Raw genomic sequence first — 19391 nt, 5'->3', positions numbered from 1 at the left:
AAAGAGATGCTGCCTACAGAACAGATAACAGACAGCCTAGCCCACTGCTATATAGTGAATGGGGCAAGAAGAGAGGACAGCTTCAAATTCTCAAGTTGTAGAAGGGACACTAAGAGAACTGTACGGGTAGTCCTCGACTTACAACCACAATTGAACCCAAAATTTATGTCGTTAAGTGAGACATTTGTTAAGCAAGTTTGCAAAAGGGGGAATCACATGACCCCGGGACACTGCTATCGTCATAAATGTAAGTCAGTTCCCCCAGCTGTGAATTTTGATCACGTGACCATGGGGAATGCTGCAACGGTTGTAACTTTGAAAAACAGCACTTTTTTTCAGTGCCGTTGTAACTTTGAACGGTCACTAAACAAACTGTTGGAAGTCAAGGACCACCTACCTGTACGTTCAGACTTGCAAGTGTGTTTGTTAGTACAATTCTTGCAATAAAATAGAATTAGCTCACCTGGTCAGGTTGTCTGTTTAGTCTATCTGGGAAGGTAGATCTTCATCCGTGGTCTTTAGAGTTGGCCATTCTAGACGTAGGAATCGGCCATTCTGATCCTGCCATTCACATTGATGGACGACGATTTGGAAAGCTTTCCAAACACTGGATCATTTTTGAGCAGTTTCCTCGTTGCCTTTCAGTTGATTAATTTCTTAGCCAACGATGGTTTTCGGATATTCGAAGCTGCCTTGTTTGGCCCCATGCCCATGTTGGCGCCTCTTCTGATCGTGGTTTGCACCATCTATTCCTGTGTCCTCCTTGGTCCAACAGCACTCATAGGAACATTCATTTATACTGCATTTATACCATTGCAGGTAAAACGTTTTCCTTTTCTACAAAATGATGATGCGCTTATACCAGAAGATCTCCCCTACGGTCCTCTCTTTGTGTTATTAAAATAAGGGGGAAAAAACCCTCCCATGTTAAGGAAGTTGTTAGTGGCAATTAGATAGCAATAGCCCTTAGACTTATATGCCACTTTTAGTGCTTTTACAGCCCTCTCTAAGCAGTTTACAGAATCAGCCTATTGCCCCCAACAATCTCAGTCCTCATTTTACAGACCTCGGAAGGATGGAAGGCTAAGTCAGCCCTGAGCCAGTCAGGATTGAACTCCTGGCTGTGGGCAGAGCCTGCCATACTGCATTTTAACCATTGTACCACCATGGAAGGAAGGAGGGAAGGAAGGAAGGAGGGAAAGAAGGAAGGAAAGAAGGGAGGGAGGAATAGCAATAGCCCTTAGACTTATATGCCACTTTTAGTGCTTTTACAGCCCTCTCTAAGCAGTTTACAGAATCAGCCTATTGCCCCCAACAATCTCAGTCCTCATTTTACAGACCTCGGAAGGATGGAAGGCTAAGTCAGCCCTGAGCCAGTCAGGATTGAACTCCTGGCTGTGGGCAGAGCCTGCCATACTGCATTTTAACCATTGTACCACCATGGAAGGAAGGAGGGAAGGAAGGAAGGAGGGAAAGAAGGAAGGAAAGAAGGGAGGGAGGAATAGCAATAGCCCTTAGACTTCTATACTGCTTCACAGTGCTTTTACAGCCCTCTCTAAGCGGTTTATAGAGTCAGCCTATTGACCCCAACAATCAGGGTCCTCATTTTACCCACCTCGGAAGGATGGAAGGCTGAGTCAACCTTGAGCTTAGTGAGATTCAATCTGCCAAACTCCTGGCAGCCGGCAGTCAGCATAAGTAGCCTGCAGTACTGCACTCTAACCACTGTACCCTCATGGCTCTTATTAGATGTGTAAAGTGGGATGTGAAGAGGACATTCTATTCCAGGGGTCAGCAACCCGTGGCTCTGGAGCCGCATGTGGCTCTTTCATCCTTCTGCTGTGGCTCCCTGTCACTGGTTGGCTCCACAATTAATAGGGCTTTCGGTTAGGACAGGTAGAGGAAAAAGGATGCCGCGCTAGGAGGAGACTCTATGGTGGGGGAACCAGACTTCCGGTTGGCAGATGAGAAAGGACGCCACACTAGGAGGAGTCTCTATGGGAACAGGACTTCTGGTCGGCTCCGGAATTGAATGGGGGAGGGTGTTTCCGGTTAGGACCTTTGTGGCTCGTTGAGTGTTTAAGGTTGCCGACCCCTGTTCTAGTCCATGGGTGTCAAACTCACGATGTTTTTCCCATTCATGGAGCTGGGGTGGGCGTGGCCTGCATGGGACACATCCGGGCCGCAGACCGCCTGTTTGACACCCATGTTCTAGTCTGTTTCCATCATATTTTGATCTTAATGGTTTTGCTTCCTAGCAGAGATCTCCTTGCAGGTTCTGGTGGGATTTTACTAAAAGTCTTCTGCAAATGTTATAGTCCAAATCCATTGATATCGCCCTCCTCCTATACGACAGCAAGACGAGTGTGGACAGTTTTGGTTAAATTTAATTGATTTTAATTGGGTTGTTTTAAATTGCGGCCAAAAATATTTAATTATTTTTAAACTGTTTTTAAATTTTGTATGTTCTGTTTTATTCTGGCTGTTCACCGCCCTGAGTCCTGCTGGAGAAGGGCGGTATACAAATTAAAACAAACAAATAAATAAATAAATATTTAAGTGATAATACAGGTAGTCCTTAACTTACAACAGTTCATTTAGGGACTGTTCAAAGTTACAACGGCACTGAAAAAGGTGACTTATACGACCGTTTTTCAAAGTTATGGCCTTTGCATCATCCCCATGATCATGTGATCAAAATTCAGAGACTTGGCAACTGGTTCATACTTATGACCGTTGCGATGTCCCAAGGTCATGTGATCCCCTTTTGCGAACGTCTGACAAGGGAAATCAGTGGGGAAGACAGATTCATTTAAGAACTGTGTTACTAACTTACCAACTGTAGTGATTCACCTAACAACTGAGGCAAGACAGGTCGTAAAACGGGGCCAAACTCACTTAGTAAATGAAACATTGGGCTCAATTGTGGTCGTAAGTTGAGGACTACCTATACTCACAGCCTAAATCTGAACAACAGAAGGGATATCAATAAAGGAGAATATTTGTAGCTCTGGGTTGACATGAAGGGTCCTTAGTGCTCTCTGAGCTTTGTTGTTTTTTTTACAGACATTTCATGACCCAGGTAGGTAACATCATCAGTGCCAGTACCAAAGAGGAAGGAAGGAAGACACAGAGGGAGAGAGGGAGGAAGAGAGAGAGAGGGAGAGAGAGAGAGAGAGAAAGGAAGGAAGGAAGGAAGGAAGGAAGAAAGAAAGAAAGAAAGAAAGAAAGAAAGAAAGAAAGAAAGAAAGAAAGAAAGAAAGAAAGAAAGAGTATTTGTAGCTCAGGATTGAAATGAGGGGTCCTTGGTGCTCCCTGAGCTTTGTTGTTTTCTTGCAGACCTTTCATGACCCAGCTAGGTAACATTATCAGCGCTAGTCACAGAAGGGATAGCTACAATTATAAAGACTCTTCAGCCTTTAGCCATGGGTTTACCTGTCAGCCCTGTAATGAAATCTGGGCTGTGGCTCACCTTTTGCTCCTCTTCCTTGCAGATGCTGATGGCCAAATTAACATCTGTTTTCCGAAGACGCTCTATTTTGCTGACCGACAAACGTGTGCGAATCATGAATGAGGTGTTGACGTGCATTAAATTAATCAAAATGTATGCCTGGGAAACATCGTTTGCAAAAATTATCACAGGTACCTGTAGTGGGGAGGTTCGTGTTTCAGTGGAATGTTTTAACTAGATCCTCCGCATCCTGATTTATGATTCACCTTTAATTGAAGATGTACAGGGTATAATGTGCAAAAAAAATCATAAACCAGGGGTCTGCAACCTTAAAACACTCAAAGAGCCATTTGGACCTGTTTTCCACAGAAAAGAAAACACCGGGAGTCACAAAACCAGGGTGGGTGTGGCCAACTCGATGTCACTCACTTCCACCAGTCACATGACCCCCTAGCTGTGTCTACCCAGCCGGTCATTAGGGCAGAGAACCGGTTGTTAAAAAATATCTCCCTCTCTTTCCCTCCCTCCCTCCCTTCCTCCCCCCTCTCTCCCTCCCCTCTCTATATCTCTCTCTCTCTCTGCCCTGGCCGCTTCTCCATCCCCCCCGCCATCGTCCTTACCTTCTCAGGCCAGGTGAGGAGTGACTGGGAGGGGAGGACGAGGAGCGGAGCTAGTCAGTGGTGGGATCACCCAACAGGGAGCCACAGCAGAGGGCCCAAAGACCTGCATGCAGCTCCAGAGCCGCAGGTTGCTGACACCTGTCATAGACCATGGTCTAGAAAAGATTTACCTCTTCGTTCCATGTGTTACAGGATGATGTCTTTTTACCCTTTGCAGGCATCAGGGAAGCAGAAAGAAAAATCCTAGAAAAGGCAGGATACTTCCAGAGTGTGAACTCTGCTCTTACCCCGGTCGTTTCCACCCTAACCATTGTTATGCTGTTTTCCTTCCACACCCTGTTAAAGCGTGAACTAACAGCTGCTGCTGTAAGTTGATATTTCCATTTCATAATTGCCCCCCCCATTGTATTTTTATGATAGCTATCAATCCCTAACCAAGATGATCCCAGAATGACAGATCAACAGTCCTAGGCTGCATTAACACAGGGATAGAATCAGGATCACGTGAAGTAGTTAACACAACTTTATAATGCCTTGGTAAGGCCACACTTGGAATACTGCGTCCAGTTTTGGTCACCAAGGATGTGTGTGTGTGTGTGTGTGTGTGTGGTCATCTTCTTTTAATGACCCCATAATCCCTTGTGGGATGGAGTCAAAGCAACTGAATGGAGCTGAGTGTTTACTGGCCGGATGCCCTTCCTGTCACTAATGAGTAATTATATTCAGCTGATATATTCTCATCGTGCCCAGATAAGTGTATGTATGTATGTGTGTGTGTGTGTGTGTGTATTACAAACTATTCTAAAAATACGAGTTCCAGGTATATTTGTAAACAAATATTAGTTCCAGAGCTCGCATAATGTCTGTATCTTTGTTTAGATAGATAGATAGATAGATAGATAGATAGATAGATAGATAGATAGATAGAAAGAAAGATAGATAGCTATAGCTATAGCTATAGCTATAGCTATAGCTATAGCTATAGCTATAGCTATAAATAGAGATAGAGATAGAGATAGAGATAGAGATAGAGATAGAGATAGAGATAGAGATAGAGATAGAGATAGAGATAGAGACATATATAAAAGATGTTGGAATTCTAGAAAAAGTGTAGAGAATAAAGATGATTAGGGGACTGGAGAGCATATGAAGAAATGGTTGCAGGAATTGGGTATGCCTAATTTAATGTGCTAATCGTTCCCGACTCTAGGGGGCGGTGCTCATCTCCGTTTCAAAGCCGGAGAGCCAGCGTTGTCCGAAGACGTCTCTGTGGTCATGTGGCCAGCATGACTCAATGCCAAAAGCGCATGGAACGCTGTTACCTTCCCACCAAAGGTGGTCCCTATTTTTCCACTTGCATTTTTAACCTGCTTTGGAACTGCTACGTTGGCAGAAGCTGGGATAAGTAACGGGAACTCACCCCATTACGAGGCACTAGGGATTCAAACCGCTGAACTGCCGACCTTTCGATCGACAAGCTCAGCGTCTTAGCCACTGAGCCACCACGTCCCTACATGTGATATTAAGAATCCTTTAATTGCTTCTCTTTTACAGGCCTTCAGTGTGATTTCAGTATTTAACACCATGAGGTTTTCAATTGCCATTTTGCCATTTTCAGTGAAAGCCCTTGCAGAAGCCAGCGTCGCCTTAAAAAGGTTGAAGGTAGAAAATGGTGGTTTTTTGAGGGGAGTGCGGGTAGGATGATTACAGATGTTTTGGGATATTTAAGCAAGGACATAAAAGAAGAATACCCTGTGTTAGTTACAGAATACACTAGATTGCTATATTATATCATATCTGTTTTGCTGTCAATGCCCCTTAATCTATTATTGAAAAATTGTATTATACACACAACAATGTGAACAACTGTTCTTTATGAGGAACAGTTGCAGGAATTCAGGCAGGGGTGGGCTGCTGGAGGTTCGCAGGGGTTCGGGAGAACCTCTAGCTAAGATTCTGTGCAGTTTGGAGAACCCCCAAATCCCACTCCTGGCTGGCCCCGCCCACCTCACCCCTCCCCTCCCAGGAGTCCCCACACGGCCCATTTTGGATGCAGGTAAGTGCAGGGCGCGCACAGAGGCTCGGGGAGGGTGAAAAATGGGCCTTCCGGAAGTTCGGGCCTGTTTCCAGCCTCCAGAGGGCCTCTGGAGTCTGGGGAGGCTATTTTCGCCCTCCAGGATTCTCGAGGAAAGACTCCGGAACCTGGGGAGGGCAAAGCCATGGTGCAGGAAGCCGACTACGCCACACCCACCATGGCCATACCCACCCAGCAACCGGACAGAGAATCCCTTGCTAAAATTTTTGAAGCCTACCCCTGAATTGAGGATGTCTACCAATGAGGCAATGGATGGAAACTAATCAAGGAGAGAAGCAACTTAGATCTAAAGAGAAATTTCCTGACAGAACAATTGATCAGTGGAACAACTTTCCTCCAGAAGTTGTCGGTGCTCCATCACTGGAGGTTTTTTTTTTTTTTTAAATTGAAAAGTTTTAAAATATTTTACAAACAGATTTCCCCCCTCCTCCCCTCACCCATTCCCTTCTCCCTTCCTCCCCCCCCCCCGCAACTTCCCAGAGCAAAATACAGGGTATTGCCTTTAGCAAACATAATCTAATATAAACAAACTAACTATAAGCTCTTAACTCCCCCTTACTCTTTAACTCCCCCATGGGTACCAAAATATCAGAATAAGAAGAAAAATCATCTAAATATTTCATTCAAAAGCTATTTGCAACTTTTTAGTCCCATATTTGTTTTGTATATAGTCAATCCATCTTCTCCATTCCAGTACATATCTTTCATTCGAATGATCCTTCAAATATGCAGAGATTTTAGCCATGTTGTTTAGCATGACTAAACACCAAAGGTGCACGGAACGCTGTTCCCTTCTCACCAAAGGTGGTCCCTATTTTTCCACTTGCATTTTTTACGTGCTTTCGAACTGCTCGGTTGGCAGAAGCTGGGACAAGTAACGGGAGCTCACCCCATTACGTGGCACTAGGGATTCAAACCGCTGAACTGCCGACCTTTCGATCGACAAGCTCAGCGTCTTAGCCACTGAGCCACCGTGTACCATCCAAAAACTGCTTAGAGAGGTCTGTAAAACACTGTGAAGCGGTATATAAGTCTAAATGCTATTGCTTTATCTTAGATCATTTTTTTCCCCCTCTCTTGTAGAAAATTCTCACTATGAAAACGCCTTCTGAGTATGTGATGACCCTGCAGGGCTCCAGAAATGCGGTGGTGTTGAAAGACGTCACCTTATCTTGGGAAAGTGCTTCTGGTGAACCCCAGAGGAAAAGTGGGAAAGAAACACTTCTGAATGGGAAAAGGGTCTACAAATCTCCTCCCAGGGTAAATGCGATCATTCCTCACTCTCAGATATCGGTGGTTGGGAGCGATATCAACTGCAGCTTTGTCCTGCGGAATATAAGTTTCATAGTAGAGAAAGTAAGTATATGGGAACACTAATATTTGAAACCAAATTCGACCTGGTGATAATTTACGTTAAGAGGTTAAGATTTGGCCTGGATATAAACAATCTCCGGATTGATGGGGAAGATCCCTTACTGCCATAATATAGCTTGCCTCCCATAGAAGACCTATGTATTGTATGAGTCAGAAGGAGGGCTGAGAAAATGTCTACAGAGCCCTCACATCCTGGACATAAATTATTTCAAGAATTCTCCCTTTGCTAGAGGACATTGCATGCCAAAACAACTAAACACAATAACAATAGTACTTAGACTTATATACCGCTTCACAGTGCTTTACAGCCCTCTCTAAGCAGTTTACAGCGTCAGCATCTTGCCCCCCAACAATCTGGGTCCACATTTTACCCACCTCGGAAGGATGGAAGGCTGAGTCAACCTTGAGTCTATCAGGATCAAACTCCTGGCTGTGGGCAGAGTCAGCCTACGATATGGCATTCTAACCACTGCACCACCATGGATGGATGGATGGAGGGAGGGAGGGAGGGAGGGAGGGAGGAGGGAGGGAGGAAGCAAGGAAGGAAGGAAGGAAGGAAGGAAAATAGCCTTTAGACTTATATAGTGCTTTATTAGCCGTCTCTAAGCGGTTTACAGAGTCAGCCTTTTGCCCCCAACAATCTGGGTCCTCATTTTACCCACCTCAGAAGGATGGAAGGCTGAGTCAATCTTGAGCCTGGTGAGATTCGAACTGCCAAATTGCAAGCAGCTGGGAGTCAGCAGAAGTAACCTGTAGTACTGCATTCTAACCACTGCATCACTTAGATAGCTTTTTCCCTCATGTTATCACTCTGCTGAACACCTAATTCCCACAGTACTATCTTAGGTAGTACTATCTTAGGTAGTACTATCTACCCTTGTTGTATCTCTGTAATATTATTATTATCCTTCCCACCTTGTCTACTACCCTCTCTGATATCATTATTATGATTACTATTACCCTGTTGTTTTGCATACACACTGAGAGCTTCTGCACCAGGGACAAATTCTTTGTGTGTCTAATCACACTTGGCGAAATGAAGTATTCTAATTCTGAAGTATTCTACTGCTGTCTATAAATTATACTTAATTTTTTTTTTCCTTTCCCAGGGCAAAGTTTTAGGGATTAGTGGCAATGTCGGAAGTGGAAAAACCTCAATCCTTAAAGCAGTATTAGGACAGGTACATAAATGTCTACATTTTTCTCAGTTCAGCTCTGATGTGATATTTTACAGTTAACATGGCTTTTTCCCCTGACTCTGCTATGCTGATGAAGTCAAAGCTTCAGTATTATGTGGTAGCCAAAGTTAGGCCTATAGTGCATGAACTATATATACATCATTCTGCTAATACGCTGATCTTCTCAGCTCTTATGGTTAATGCATACCAACATTATGATGCTGGTTGCAGGTGTTTTACTATTTGCTTAAACAGAGGAAGCAGATCTAAAAATTCGTGCATTTGCTCCAGAGATGGGTTTCAAAAATTTTAGCAAGGGATTCTCTGTCTGGTTGTTGAGTGGGCATGGTCATGGTGGGCGTGGCCTAGTCAGCATTAAATATTTTATGTAACTGCAAATCGTGGGAGGGATTGCGCTGCACAGACTAAATCAAGATGCAAAAAATTCAATCTATCCGATAATTCTTGGTGTATGACACACAATAAAATCTTTCCCCAATCATAATTTCAAAACTACAATAACAGCAAAGGAAATAATTACTTCCACTACATGACATAAAGTTTAAATTTAGAGAATAGAAATTATGTCTTGTTTGGCCCTGATGGAAGGGCTGGCCTTGGTATGCAGTGTCTTCTCTCCCCTTCCCTAATTTTCCAATATTTTCAAATTCTCCATCAGAAAAAAAATAGGTATCTAACAGTGATGGGATTCAAAAACATTTACTACTGGTTCTGTGGGCGTGGCTTGATGGGTGTGGCATGGCTTGGTGGGCGTGGTTTGGTGGGCGTCGCAGGGGAAGGATACTGTAAGATGTCCATTCCCACCCCATTCCAAGGGAAGGATACTGCAAAATCTCCATTCCCTCCCCACTTCAGGGGAAGGATCCTGCAAAATCCCCATTCCCTCCCGATCAGCTGGGACTCGGGAGGCAGAGAATAGATAGGGGCGGGGCCAGTCAGAGGTGGTATTTACCGGTTCTCCGAACTCCTCAAAAGTTCCACTACCGGTTCTCCAGAACTGGTCAGAACCTGTTGAAAGCCACCTCTGGTATCTAAGAATTGTGATTTATGATACCTGGATTCACAGATAACAGGGAAACCCACTGAAGCAGATTTGACATCCAAGCATTCCTTCTCTCCACTTCAGATGTATCTGTATCGTGGGAATGTCGTGGTGAATGGCACTTTGGCATATGTGTCCCAGCAAGCATGGATATTTCATGGAAGTGTCAGGGATAACATACTGTTTGGAGAAGACTACGATGAACAAAGGTAACTATAAAAAAATGCTAAAGATTTCCCCTGTCCTGTCATGTCCAAGTCTAGCAGTGCTCATCTTCTTTTCTTAACCGGGGGGAGCCAGGATTGTCCGAAGACAATTCTGTGGTCATGTGGCCAGCATGACTATATGCTGAAGGCGCACAGAACTGTTACCTTCCCACCAAAATGGTACCTATTTATCTTCTCATGTTTGCATGATTTTGAACTGCTAGGTGGGCAGGAGCTGGGATGAGGACGGGAGCTCACCCCATTGCATGGAGCTCAGGTCTCGAACCCAGTCTGTCTGCTTTCTTTAACTGCTGAGCCATTGTGCCCCCAAAGGTAACTACAATTTTAAGTACTAAAAAACATGAAGATTAGTGGGGAGAGTGCTCCATCGTTCAAAATTATCACACTCTCTTTGCTGATCCTTGGCTCTGTTTTTTTTTATTTTTTAAGGAATTAAGTCTTTAATCCTTTTATTCTTAGCTACATAAAGGAAAAGGCAAGCATTGTGTTCAGCTAAATGCTAGGTGTTGTACTGTTAAATAACTGTTATCAGACGTATTTATGGAAACACCTACTTATTTCTCTTGCTGTATTTATAAGAAATGCCCTGGGGACAGAAAAGGGAAGTAACAAAATGAAAATGTTCAAAATGGCAACTCAGATTTAAAAAAAAAAAGCACATTAAACCAAAACATAACTCGTCAATTGGAGAGGAAATGGTGGCATAAAATGCCAGCTCCATAAAGGTTCTCAGATTCTAACATTGCCAGAGGACTTCTGCAGGCAAGGCACCACCAAACCTGTCTTTCTGAGCCATCTTACCTGAGTGAGCGATGGGAACTGATGTGAGGCTTCAGAAGTTGACCTGAATGTTTGAAGAAGTTCATTGGAGGACGGAGAGCAATTTGTATTAGGCCTTCTCTATTTGAAGTCTGGTAGCCTGCCCAGGCTCCATTTTTTGGCCACAACGACCTCCTGCAGCCCTCTGCCAGTGAAAATAGAGCATGGGTGGGGGGGTGCACGGCCTACCAGGGCTCCGTGTTTGGCCACGACGACCTCCTGCAGCTTTCTGACAGCGAAAATGAAGCATGTGTTTCTGCTGGCAGAGGGCTGCAGGAGGCCATCACATCGATAAGTGATGTGGAGCTGGCCATGCCCATCATGGCTACACCCACTATGGCCACCAACGCACGCCCCCCGGCCTCCCAAGGTCAAACACAACCTTGAATGCAAATAGAAAAAATAGGGGCCACCTTTGGTGGGAAGGTAACAGCGTTCCATGTGTCTTTGACATTTAGTCATGCCGGCCACATGACCACAGAGTTGTCTTCGGACAGCACTGGCTCTTCGGCTTTGAAATTGAGATGAGCACCACCCCCTAGTGTCGGGAACAACTATCACATATGTGCAAGGGGAATCTTTACCTTTTAACCTTAATACTCCCCATATATTTAATGTTCTTTTTAAACGTATCAAGACCAAAATTACAATTTGGTTGGCCATTTCAAAAGGTCTTTAAGGGCTTCACCCAAGTATTCTGAGGGCCACAGGCAGGTCAAGGACCTCAGCTGAACAACCTATATTACAGTAATCAAGATAAGACATGTCTTAACTTCTCATTTTCAAATAGAGTTTATGTATTCCCCAGAAAATCCTTTGCTTTTAATGAAACCAAGGAAACTGTTCTTTCTTATTAGTTTTCTAAATATTATACCCGACCAGTGTACTCAGCTGTGAGAATAAACGGTTGCTAAATATCACTTCTGTCGTTTCCTCAAATTATATTGGAGTGGATCAAAAAAAAAAAAAGAAAAAGAAAAAAGAAGAGAAAAGAAAGAAAAGTCTATTCCAGCTTAGCAGGAACAAACAAACAAGCCAACCCAACTCCCAAGAGCCCATTTTAAGACATCTTCAAAATGGTTCCAGGGAATATTACCAGCATGTCACAAGCCATTAGATGCTGCAGGGAAGCATTAAGCTTTGCTGAAATGATATGAAATAGAAAAGCAACCTTCAGTTCAAATATTACATACAATATCTAAGGGTAAAATAATTGATAAGGCCCAGTTATTTGAGTGCCTTCTTTGCTCGAGTCATTTCCATCTCAGCTGGTTATTGTAAGAGCTCTACAACTTGAAAAAAAATTGTGAAGAGATGCTATCTAGGGAAGAGTTAGATAAGAGGAAACATAGCCCACAGTTGCATAATGAGTGGAACAGGAGTTTTACGAGGGATCCTTAATGCTAAGTAACTGAGCGATACCTCAGTATTCAACATTAATTGGTTCTGGGAGGCATGCTGAGTACCAAAAATGATGAGTACCAAACAAAATTTTCTCACGAGGAATAATGTAAATAAATGTAATGTATCCCAAATCCAAATACACATTTTAAAGGCAATGTATAAAAAGATAGGGTTATATAAAACAGAACAACAGGGTTGGAAGGGAGCTTGTAGGTCATCTAGCCCAACCCCCTGCCCAAGCAGGCGACCTTACATATCATGACTTTACATGAGAAATAAACCTAGAAATTAATAAATACGTAGATTAAATAAAATAAAAACTTCAGTTTACCTGTAGTGATGAGGGGTGGGGAGCGCAAAAATACACAAAATGACCACAGAAGCTAAGATAAGACTGCAAGAGGATGTACATAGGGCACGAGTTACCACGTGACTAACATGGCACCCTTTGTTTCGGCTGGAAAAGGGTAGCGAGTCACGAGGCAACCAGCATCATCAAGTTCTAGCTTGTGTATTGTTTGTACCAAACAAACAATGAGTACCGGGACAAAATTTTCTTGTCAAAATGCGTTGAGTACCAAATTCGATGAGTTTCAAAGCAGTTGAGTACGGAGGTACCTCTATATCAGGCTATAAAGCTGATGGTGAGAAAATTGTACTTTCAAATTTGCAAGGTTCTATTAATGCAGCTTTACAATAAAATAGAATTAGGTTATCTGGTCACATTTGCTGTCTGGTCTGGCTGCTAAGGCTAAGACTGAGTCAAGACTGGCAATACTCAACATTGAAGGAATCTTCTCCAATTATAAATCACAATAATGCTACAAGGCTTATTTATAGAAGTGAAAGAAATTTGCTGAGATTCATTGCTTGCAGTTCATTTCAGTTTTAATATTTTAGGTATAATCATATCATCAACATTTGCAATCTCAAGACAGATATGGAACGTTTATCCTATGGAGATATGACTGAAGTAAGTATAATGGGGTTTCATTTAATTTAAGGATGCTAAGTTAAACCGCCAATTTACGGTTGCTTATTTTGTGTATTGGTATCTCACCTTATGGCAACATATTTGGAGATCTCCCTTGATTTTATGCATGTAATAAGTCAATGAGCTACGATGGATGGAGAGAGAATTTTTTTTTGAAAGAAGTTTTTTATTTTTATTTCTTACGCATATATAGTAAATGTACATTCGCTTATCCATAATTGATCATACATATTTTTTTCTAATGAAAGCATAAAGAGAAGACATTTTAATCCCATTTGGGGTTGCTCTTCTACCCTCTCTTTTCCCTCTTTTCACAACAAACCTTCTTCTCCTTCTTCTTTCTTTTCCCTCCCTCCCTCCTCTCCTCTTCTACTTTCTTCCTCCTCTTCTCCTCCCTACTTCCCCTTCCTTTCCCTCACTCCTCCCCTCTTTTCCCCCTTTCTCACCTTCTCTCCTGCTCTTGTCCCCTATCCTTTCTTCCTCTCCTTCCCCTTTCTTCCATTCCTCGAGAGAGAAGGATTGACCTCAAATCACCTACTGAGTTTCTCGGTCAATTGGTTAATTAATGACAGCATTATATTTGCTTTTTCAAGAAAGAAAAATGCATCACTGGGCCTGAAGCCAATTGGTCAAACTAGCTCTAGATATTCTTCCTAGTACGAAGGGTACAAAACTCCAATATTAATTCATGTTAAGCATCTTCAGGTGTTACATTAGCTTTGTGAAACAGTGATACAAATGAGTTTCCTATAATTTTGCAAAGAAGAGTTAGGGGTGACATGATTCTGATTTCAGGGCTACTACAGATATAGACTGACTTTCAGAACATATTGGCTTAGTCATGGCTTGTTGGATAAACCATAATAGGTTGTGCACAAGGTAGTAAGCCACAAAGCATGGCTAATGGACCCCTGGCTTCAAATAATACAGTAGGCTAATGTAAACTGGGATTGGATCAGTGGTGAAATCCACATTTTTTACTACCGGTTCTGTGGGTGTAGCTTGGTGGGCATGGTGTGGCTTGGTGGGCGTGACAGGGGAAGGATACTGCAAAATCCCTATTCCGTCCCCACTCCTGGGGGAAGGATATTGCAAAATCTCCATTCCCACCCCACTCTGGGGCCAGCCAGAGATGGTATTTGCCGGTTCTCTGAACTACTCAAAATTTCCGCTACCGGTTCTCCAGAACCTGTCAGAACCTGCCGGATTTCATCCCTGGATTGGATCCAGCTTGTTGTGGGAACTCATCTGTCAGTCTGTAAATAACTGATAGGCCAAGATGTTAAACCAATCGTGTTTTGCTAATTTAGTTTTGATGTGTTTCATAAACCCAACATTTGTCATAACGCGTTGAGGCTAAATTGGGCCATAATGTGTTTTTATCACCAAAGGATTAGTGGATCTGAAGGAGAGAAAAAAAAAAAAACCCTGATTTAAATATTCCTATTTTATTATCTGAGCAATCTGCTGTATTTTCCTGGAAATGGCTGGAATACAAGCAAGTCTGGGCTCCAGAAGGGGAAAAAAAAATTATTCTAACAAGATTTGGCATTTTGTCCCTCCAAGCTAGCTTGTCAGTTTACATTTTCGTTCTCGGCATTCTGGCTTGCAACATGATCAAACTTGAGACTCATAGTGAAGTAGTTTTGCCCTGGCTATGCTGCTCAACATCTGTGGATGTTCTGAAAATGGCATTATGGCCTCGCTGGAATTCTTATAGCTGCTGCTGATTTCCGAGTTTCTGACATACTGATAGAGTCCCAGGAGAAAAATCTTGAACATATCTTTTAGTAATTCCCTGTAAACACACAGACCATCTAATTTTGTTCCCTGCTGTAAATAAAATACATGGTGAGGGGCCAGGATTACGGTTAGTTATGGGGCAGGGAGGAACCACACAAAAACAGGAGGTCCTACATAATCCACAGTCCCAACCCTGGAACTAATAGTACCTCACCATAACATGTTCCCAAAAGGAAAGAGATAGATTCTTCAACCTTTAAACCGCTAAGTCAAATTAGCCACTCTGTAGTTGTTCTTAGAAAAAGTAAAAAAAAAAAAAAAAGAGAGAGAGAGAGAGAGAGAGAGAGAGAGAGAGAGAGAGAGAGATTGATTCAGACAAACTGGCGAAAGATCAGGAAAATGTCATAATTTGTCAGCCCTTTGAGGTCAACCAAGTCAGAAAATAGATGCCATCAGGACTGCTTTAAGCTACAGTTGAGGAGTAACATAAAAGAACTTGACCAAGATTTTCTTCTCCATGTTATACCAAAGAGAATCAAGATGGGACAATCTTGAGTTTCTTTCTCACTCTCTCCTCTCTTGAAGGGCTAAGATTGTGTCTTATTCAACCACATTCCTCCATGTAATTCAAGCAGGAGTCAACTGCAAATCTTTAGAGGAAACGATAGGAAGGACGGATCGTGTGGTTGAAGCCCCATCATCAACAAGACAATCATAGTTGTGTGAAAGATCTATGGTTGTGAATGCCATCTTAACTTTTTTGTTTTCTCTCTCCTCTTCATGCATGGATGTCCCTGTTCCCTTCATAATTTATCGGTACTTGGGGCCTAACCTTCTTCCTTTTGCATGCTAAGATTGATCTCACTTTCTGCAGAATACAGTAGTTGGCCAAAATATTTTTCAGAAAATGAGGCTGACTCTACGGTACTCTTAAGATGAACACCTGGCAGTCCTATCTGCGCTAACTAAAAAGGACATTATGGGCCATGGAATAGCAATAGCACTTAGACTTATATACCACTTCACAATGCTTACAGCCCTCTCTAAGCGGTTTACAGAGTTAGCCTATCGCCCCCAACAATCCGGGTCCTCATTTTACCGACCTTGGAAGGATAGAAGGCTGAGTCAACCTTGAGCTGGTCAGGATCAAACTGCTGGCTATGGGCAGAGCCTGCAATACTGCATTCTAACCATTGTACCAGGAAGGAAGGAAGGAAGGAAGGAAGGAAGGAAGGAAGGAAGGAAGGAAGGAAGGAAGGAAGGAAGGAAGGAATAGTAATAAAACTTAGACTTATATACCGCTTCACAGTGCTTTACAGCCCTCTCTAAGCAGTTTACAGAGTCAGCCTCTTGCCCCCAAACAATCTTCATTTTACCCACCTCGGAAGGATGGAATGTTGAGTTGACTTTGAGCCAATGAGACTCAAACTGCTGAACTGCAGGCAGCTGGCAGTCAGTAGAAGTAACCTGCAGTACTGCACTCTCACCACTGCACCACCTTGGTTCGTATGAATAAAGAATCAGTCCTCTGAATGTTTGTCATAAAGGCCGGAAAATTTCATAACCTGACAAATGTCACATACATTGCAATAAGGATGGAAAGCTTTTTTTTTAAAAAAAAACCCCGTATATGAATATTATATATTTGGGTTTGATTGATGTATCCCTTCTGTTTTTTTAAAGATAGGAGAAGGGGGCGTGACCCTTTCTGGAGGTCAGAAGCAGAGAATTAGTTTAGCTCGTGCTGTGTATGCAAACCGAGATATTTATTTATTGGACGATCCTTTGTCTGCCGTGGATGCTCAAGTTGGAAAGTCTATTTTCAAAGAATGCATTAAGAAAGCTCTTCAAGAGAAAACCATCCTTCTGGTGTCTCATCAGCTGCAGGTAAATGAATTGCTGAAAGAAACAGGAAAGAACTTCATAGGGAATGGCTATGAGGAACGGCGTCCTAAATCAGAAACTCACCCACGATGGAGTTGGGGTGAAAGAAATCCAATATTGGTGTTGTTCTTAGTTGCAAAGTGGTGTCAGACCCATCGCAACCCCATGGACAACGTTCCTCCAGGCCTTTCTGTCCTTTACCATCCTCTGGAGTCCATTTAATCTCACGCCGACTGCTTCAGTGACTCCATCCAGCCACCTCGTTCTCTGCCGTCCCCTTCTTCTTTTGCCCTCAATCGTTCCCAGCATTAGGCTCTTCTTCAGTGAGTCCTTCCTTCTCATTAGGTGGCCAAAGCATTTGAGTTCCATCTTCAGGATCTGGCCTTCTAAAGAGCAGTCAGGGTTGATCTCCTCTAGGACTGACCGGTTGGATCGCCTTGCAGTCCAAGGGACTCACAGGAGTCTTCTCCAGCATCATAGTTCAAAGGCCTCAATATAGGTAGATACAACTGATTCCAAAATTTCAGTTGCTGAGCAAGACCTTTGTTAAGTGAGTTTTGCCCAGGGGTGAAATGTAAAATTTGTTACTACCGGTTCTGTGGGCATGGCTTGGTGTGTGTGTGTGTGTGTGTGTTAATGTGACTGGGTGGGCGTGGCCAACTTTTTTTTTTTTAAACTTTTCAAAGCATTTTTTCTAATGCTTTGAAAAGCCTTTGCCGATCAGGCAACTCAACTGGGATCATCAGAGACTTTTCAAAGCATTTTTTTTACCACCTCTTCAGCCAAGAGTTTGCAGAAAAAAATGCTTTGAAAAGCCTCTGAGGATCCCAGCTGAGCCGCGCAATCATCAGAGGCTTTTTTTAAAACTTTTAAAAGCATTTTTTCATCAGAAGAGGTTGTAGAAAAAATGCTTTTAAAAGTAAAAAAAAAAAAAGCCTCTGAGGATCGTGCGGCTCAGCTGGGCATGGTGCGGGTGGGGGGGTTCGCAGGGATTTTTGCTACCGGTTCTCCAAACCACCCGCCACCATTGCTACTAGATTGGGCGATCCGGTCCAAACTGGGAGCATTTCACCCCTGGATGGAAGGCTGAGTCAACCTTGAACCTGGTGAGATTCGATCTGCCAAATTGCAGGCAGCCAGCAGTCAGCAGAAGTAGCCTGCAGTACTGCGCTCTAGCCACTGCGCCACCATGGCTCATAATTTATAAGATGCTTTTCGATTTTAAAAAATAATTTTAATATTTTAGCACAATGATGGCTAACCTTTTCTGGACCGAGTGCCCAAAGCACACCCAAACCCCCCAAATGCAATGTGCACGCGGCCCCTGTGCATGCGTGTGCGCCCCCCTGCACGCTCCCCGCCTCTGCGTGCATGCACATGCGGCCCTCTTCGCATGTGTCCCACCCCCTGCATGCGCTCCATGCCCCGCATGTACCCTGGGTGCCCCCCTGCACGTCCCCCAGCCCTGCGCATGTGTGGCAGAGAGGCGCACACGCACACACCTGCTGGCTGGCAGGAGGCGCACACGCATGTGTGGCAGAGCTGAACTGTGGTGATGGCTCGCGTGCCGTCAGAGAGGGCACTGCGTGCCACCTCTGGCACGTGTGCCATAGGTTCACGATCACGGCTTTAGCATGTTCAACCAATATTCATCCTTGAACTGTTTTCCAGTAACCCTCCTCCATTTTGTTTAAATTCCTGCAAACCATTTAGAACCTCTTCAGAGCTGCTAATATTTTCCTCTGGTGTGTGAACATTCCCTTCATAATAACCTACATTTGGAGAGTAAGTGTGCTATTAGTTTAGAAGCAAACAAGCATTCTGGGTTTTATGCCCCCGGAGAGAGACAATTGCACAGCGAGTCTAACATAACAGAAAATGAATTAGAGCATTTGGCAACGCTCTTAACAACACCGAGCAGGGAGGTTGGTGGCATGGTTTGGTTTTCGGGCAGCAATTATTGGTTGGAGAATTGAGGTCAGCAACCATCCATCCTTTCCACGGCAGGCGCAATGTTTGCGAGTCTTTTGAGTCTTTGCCACTCTGGTTTTATTTTTCATTGTTAAAAAGACCTTCTCGACAAACATCCCTGCGGTTTTATTTGGTTATATTTTCCCTCCTCCTCCCTTCTTGGAAAATAAAATATCTTTTTCCATACCAGCAGAGGGCACAGAAGTCCTTGATCCCTTTAAAACAGAACAGAAACAAAGATACTTGTGCTAAAGAATGGGGAGAATTTCTATAGTCTGACCTAAAACACAGCCCGTGCCCTATAAAAGTATTTTCTAAAATTTGCACTCTTTTTCTGTTGAACAGAAGTGAACCCCTGCCTCTCTGTCTCTTTGTCTCTATGTACTTTAACTGTCTATCTGTTTCCCATTGTCTGTCTGTCTGTCTGTCTGTCTGTCTGTCTCTCTCTCTCTCTCTCTCTCTCTCTCTCTCTCTCTCTCTCTCTCACACACACACACACACACACACACACATAGAGGGAGGGAGGGAGGGAGGGAAAGAGAGAGACATAGATACATATACACAATGG

At 43.4% G+C, this 19391-nt stretch overlaps 1 protein-coding gene across 1 annotated transcript in view; it reads left to right on the top strand.

Annotated features, from left to right (window-relative positions):
• LOC139323744 (ATP-binding cassette sub-family C member 12-like) overlaps positions 1-19391 on the top strand; it is a 67052-nt gene that overhangs the window by 9285 nt on the left and 38376 nt on the right. The window contains exons 6-14 of the mRNA XM_070953211.1: positions 646-819; positions 3495-3642; positions 4289-4437; positions 5626-5766; positions 7250-7522; positions 8650-8721; positions 9866-9990; positions 13132-13204; positions 16652-16855. Of these exons, the coding sequence (XP_070809312.1) occupies positions 646-819; positions 3495-3642; positions 4289-4437; positions 5626-5766; positions 7250-7522; positions 8650-8721; positions 9866-9990; positions 13132-13204; positions 16652-16855 (1359 nt within the window). The remainder of the gene's footprint in view (positions 1-645; positions 820-3494; positions 3643-4288; positions 4438-5625; positions 5767-7249; positions 7523-8649; positions 8722-9865; positions 9991-13131; positions 13205-16651; positions 16856-19391) is intronic.

This window comes from Pituophis catenifer, unplaced genomic scaffold (assembly GCF_029215685.1).
Source record: "Pituophis catenifer annectens isolate HBS135680 unplaced genomic scaffold, rPitCat1.0.hap2 SCAF_13, whole genome shotgun sequence".
NCBI classification, from domain to species: domain Eukaryota; kingdom Metazoa; phylum Chordata; class Lepidosauria; order Squamata; family Colubridae; genus Pituophis; species Pituophis catenifer.
Note: the sequence above shows the minus strand (reverse complement) of the source record. Positions and strands in the feature narration are given on the sequence as shown.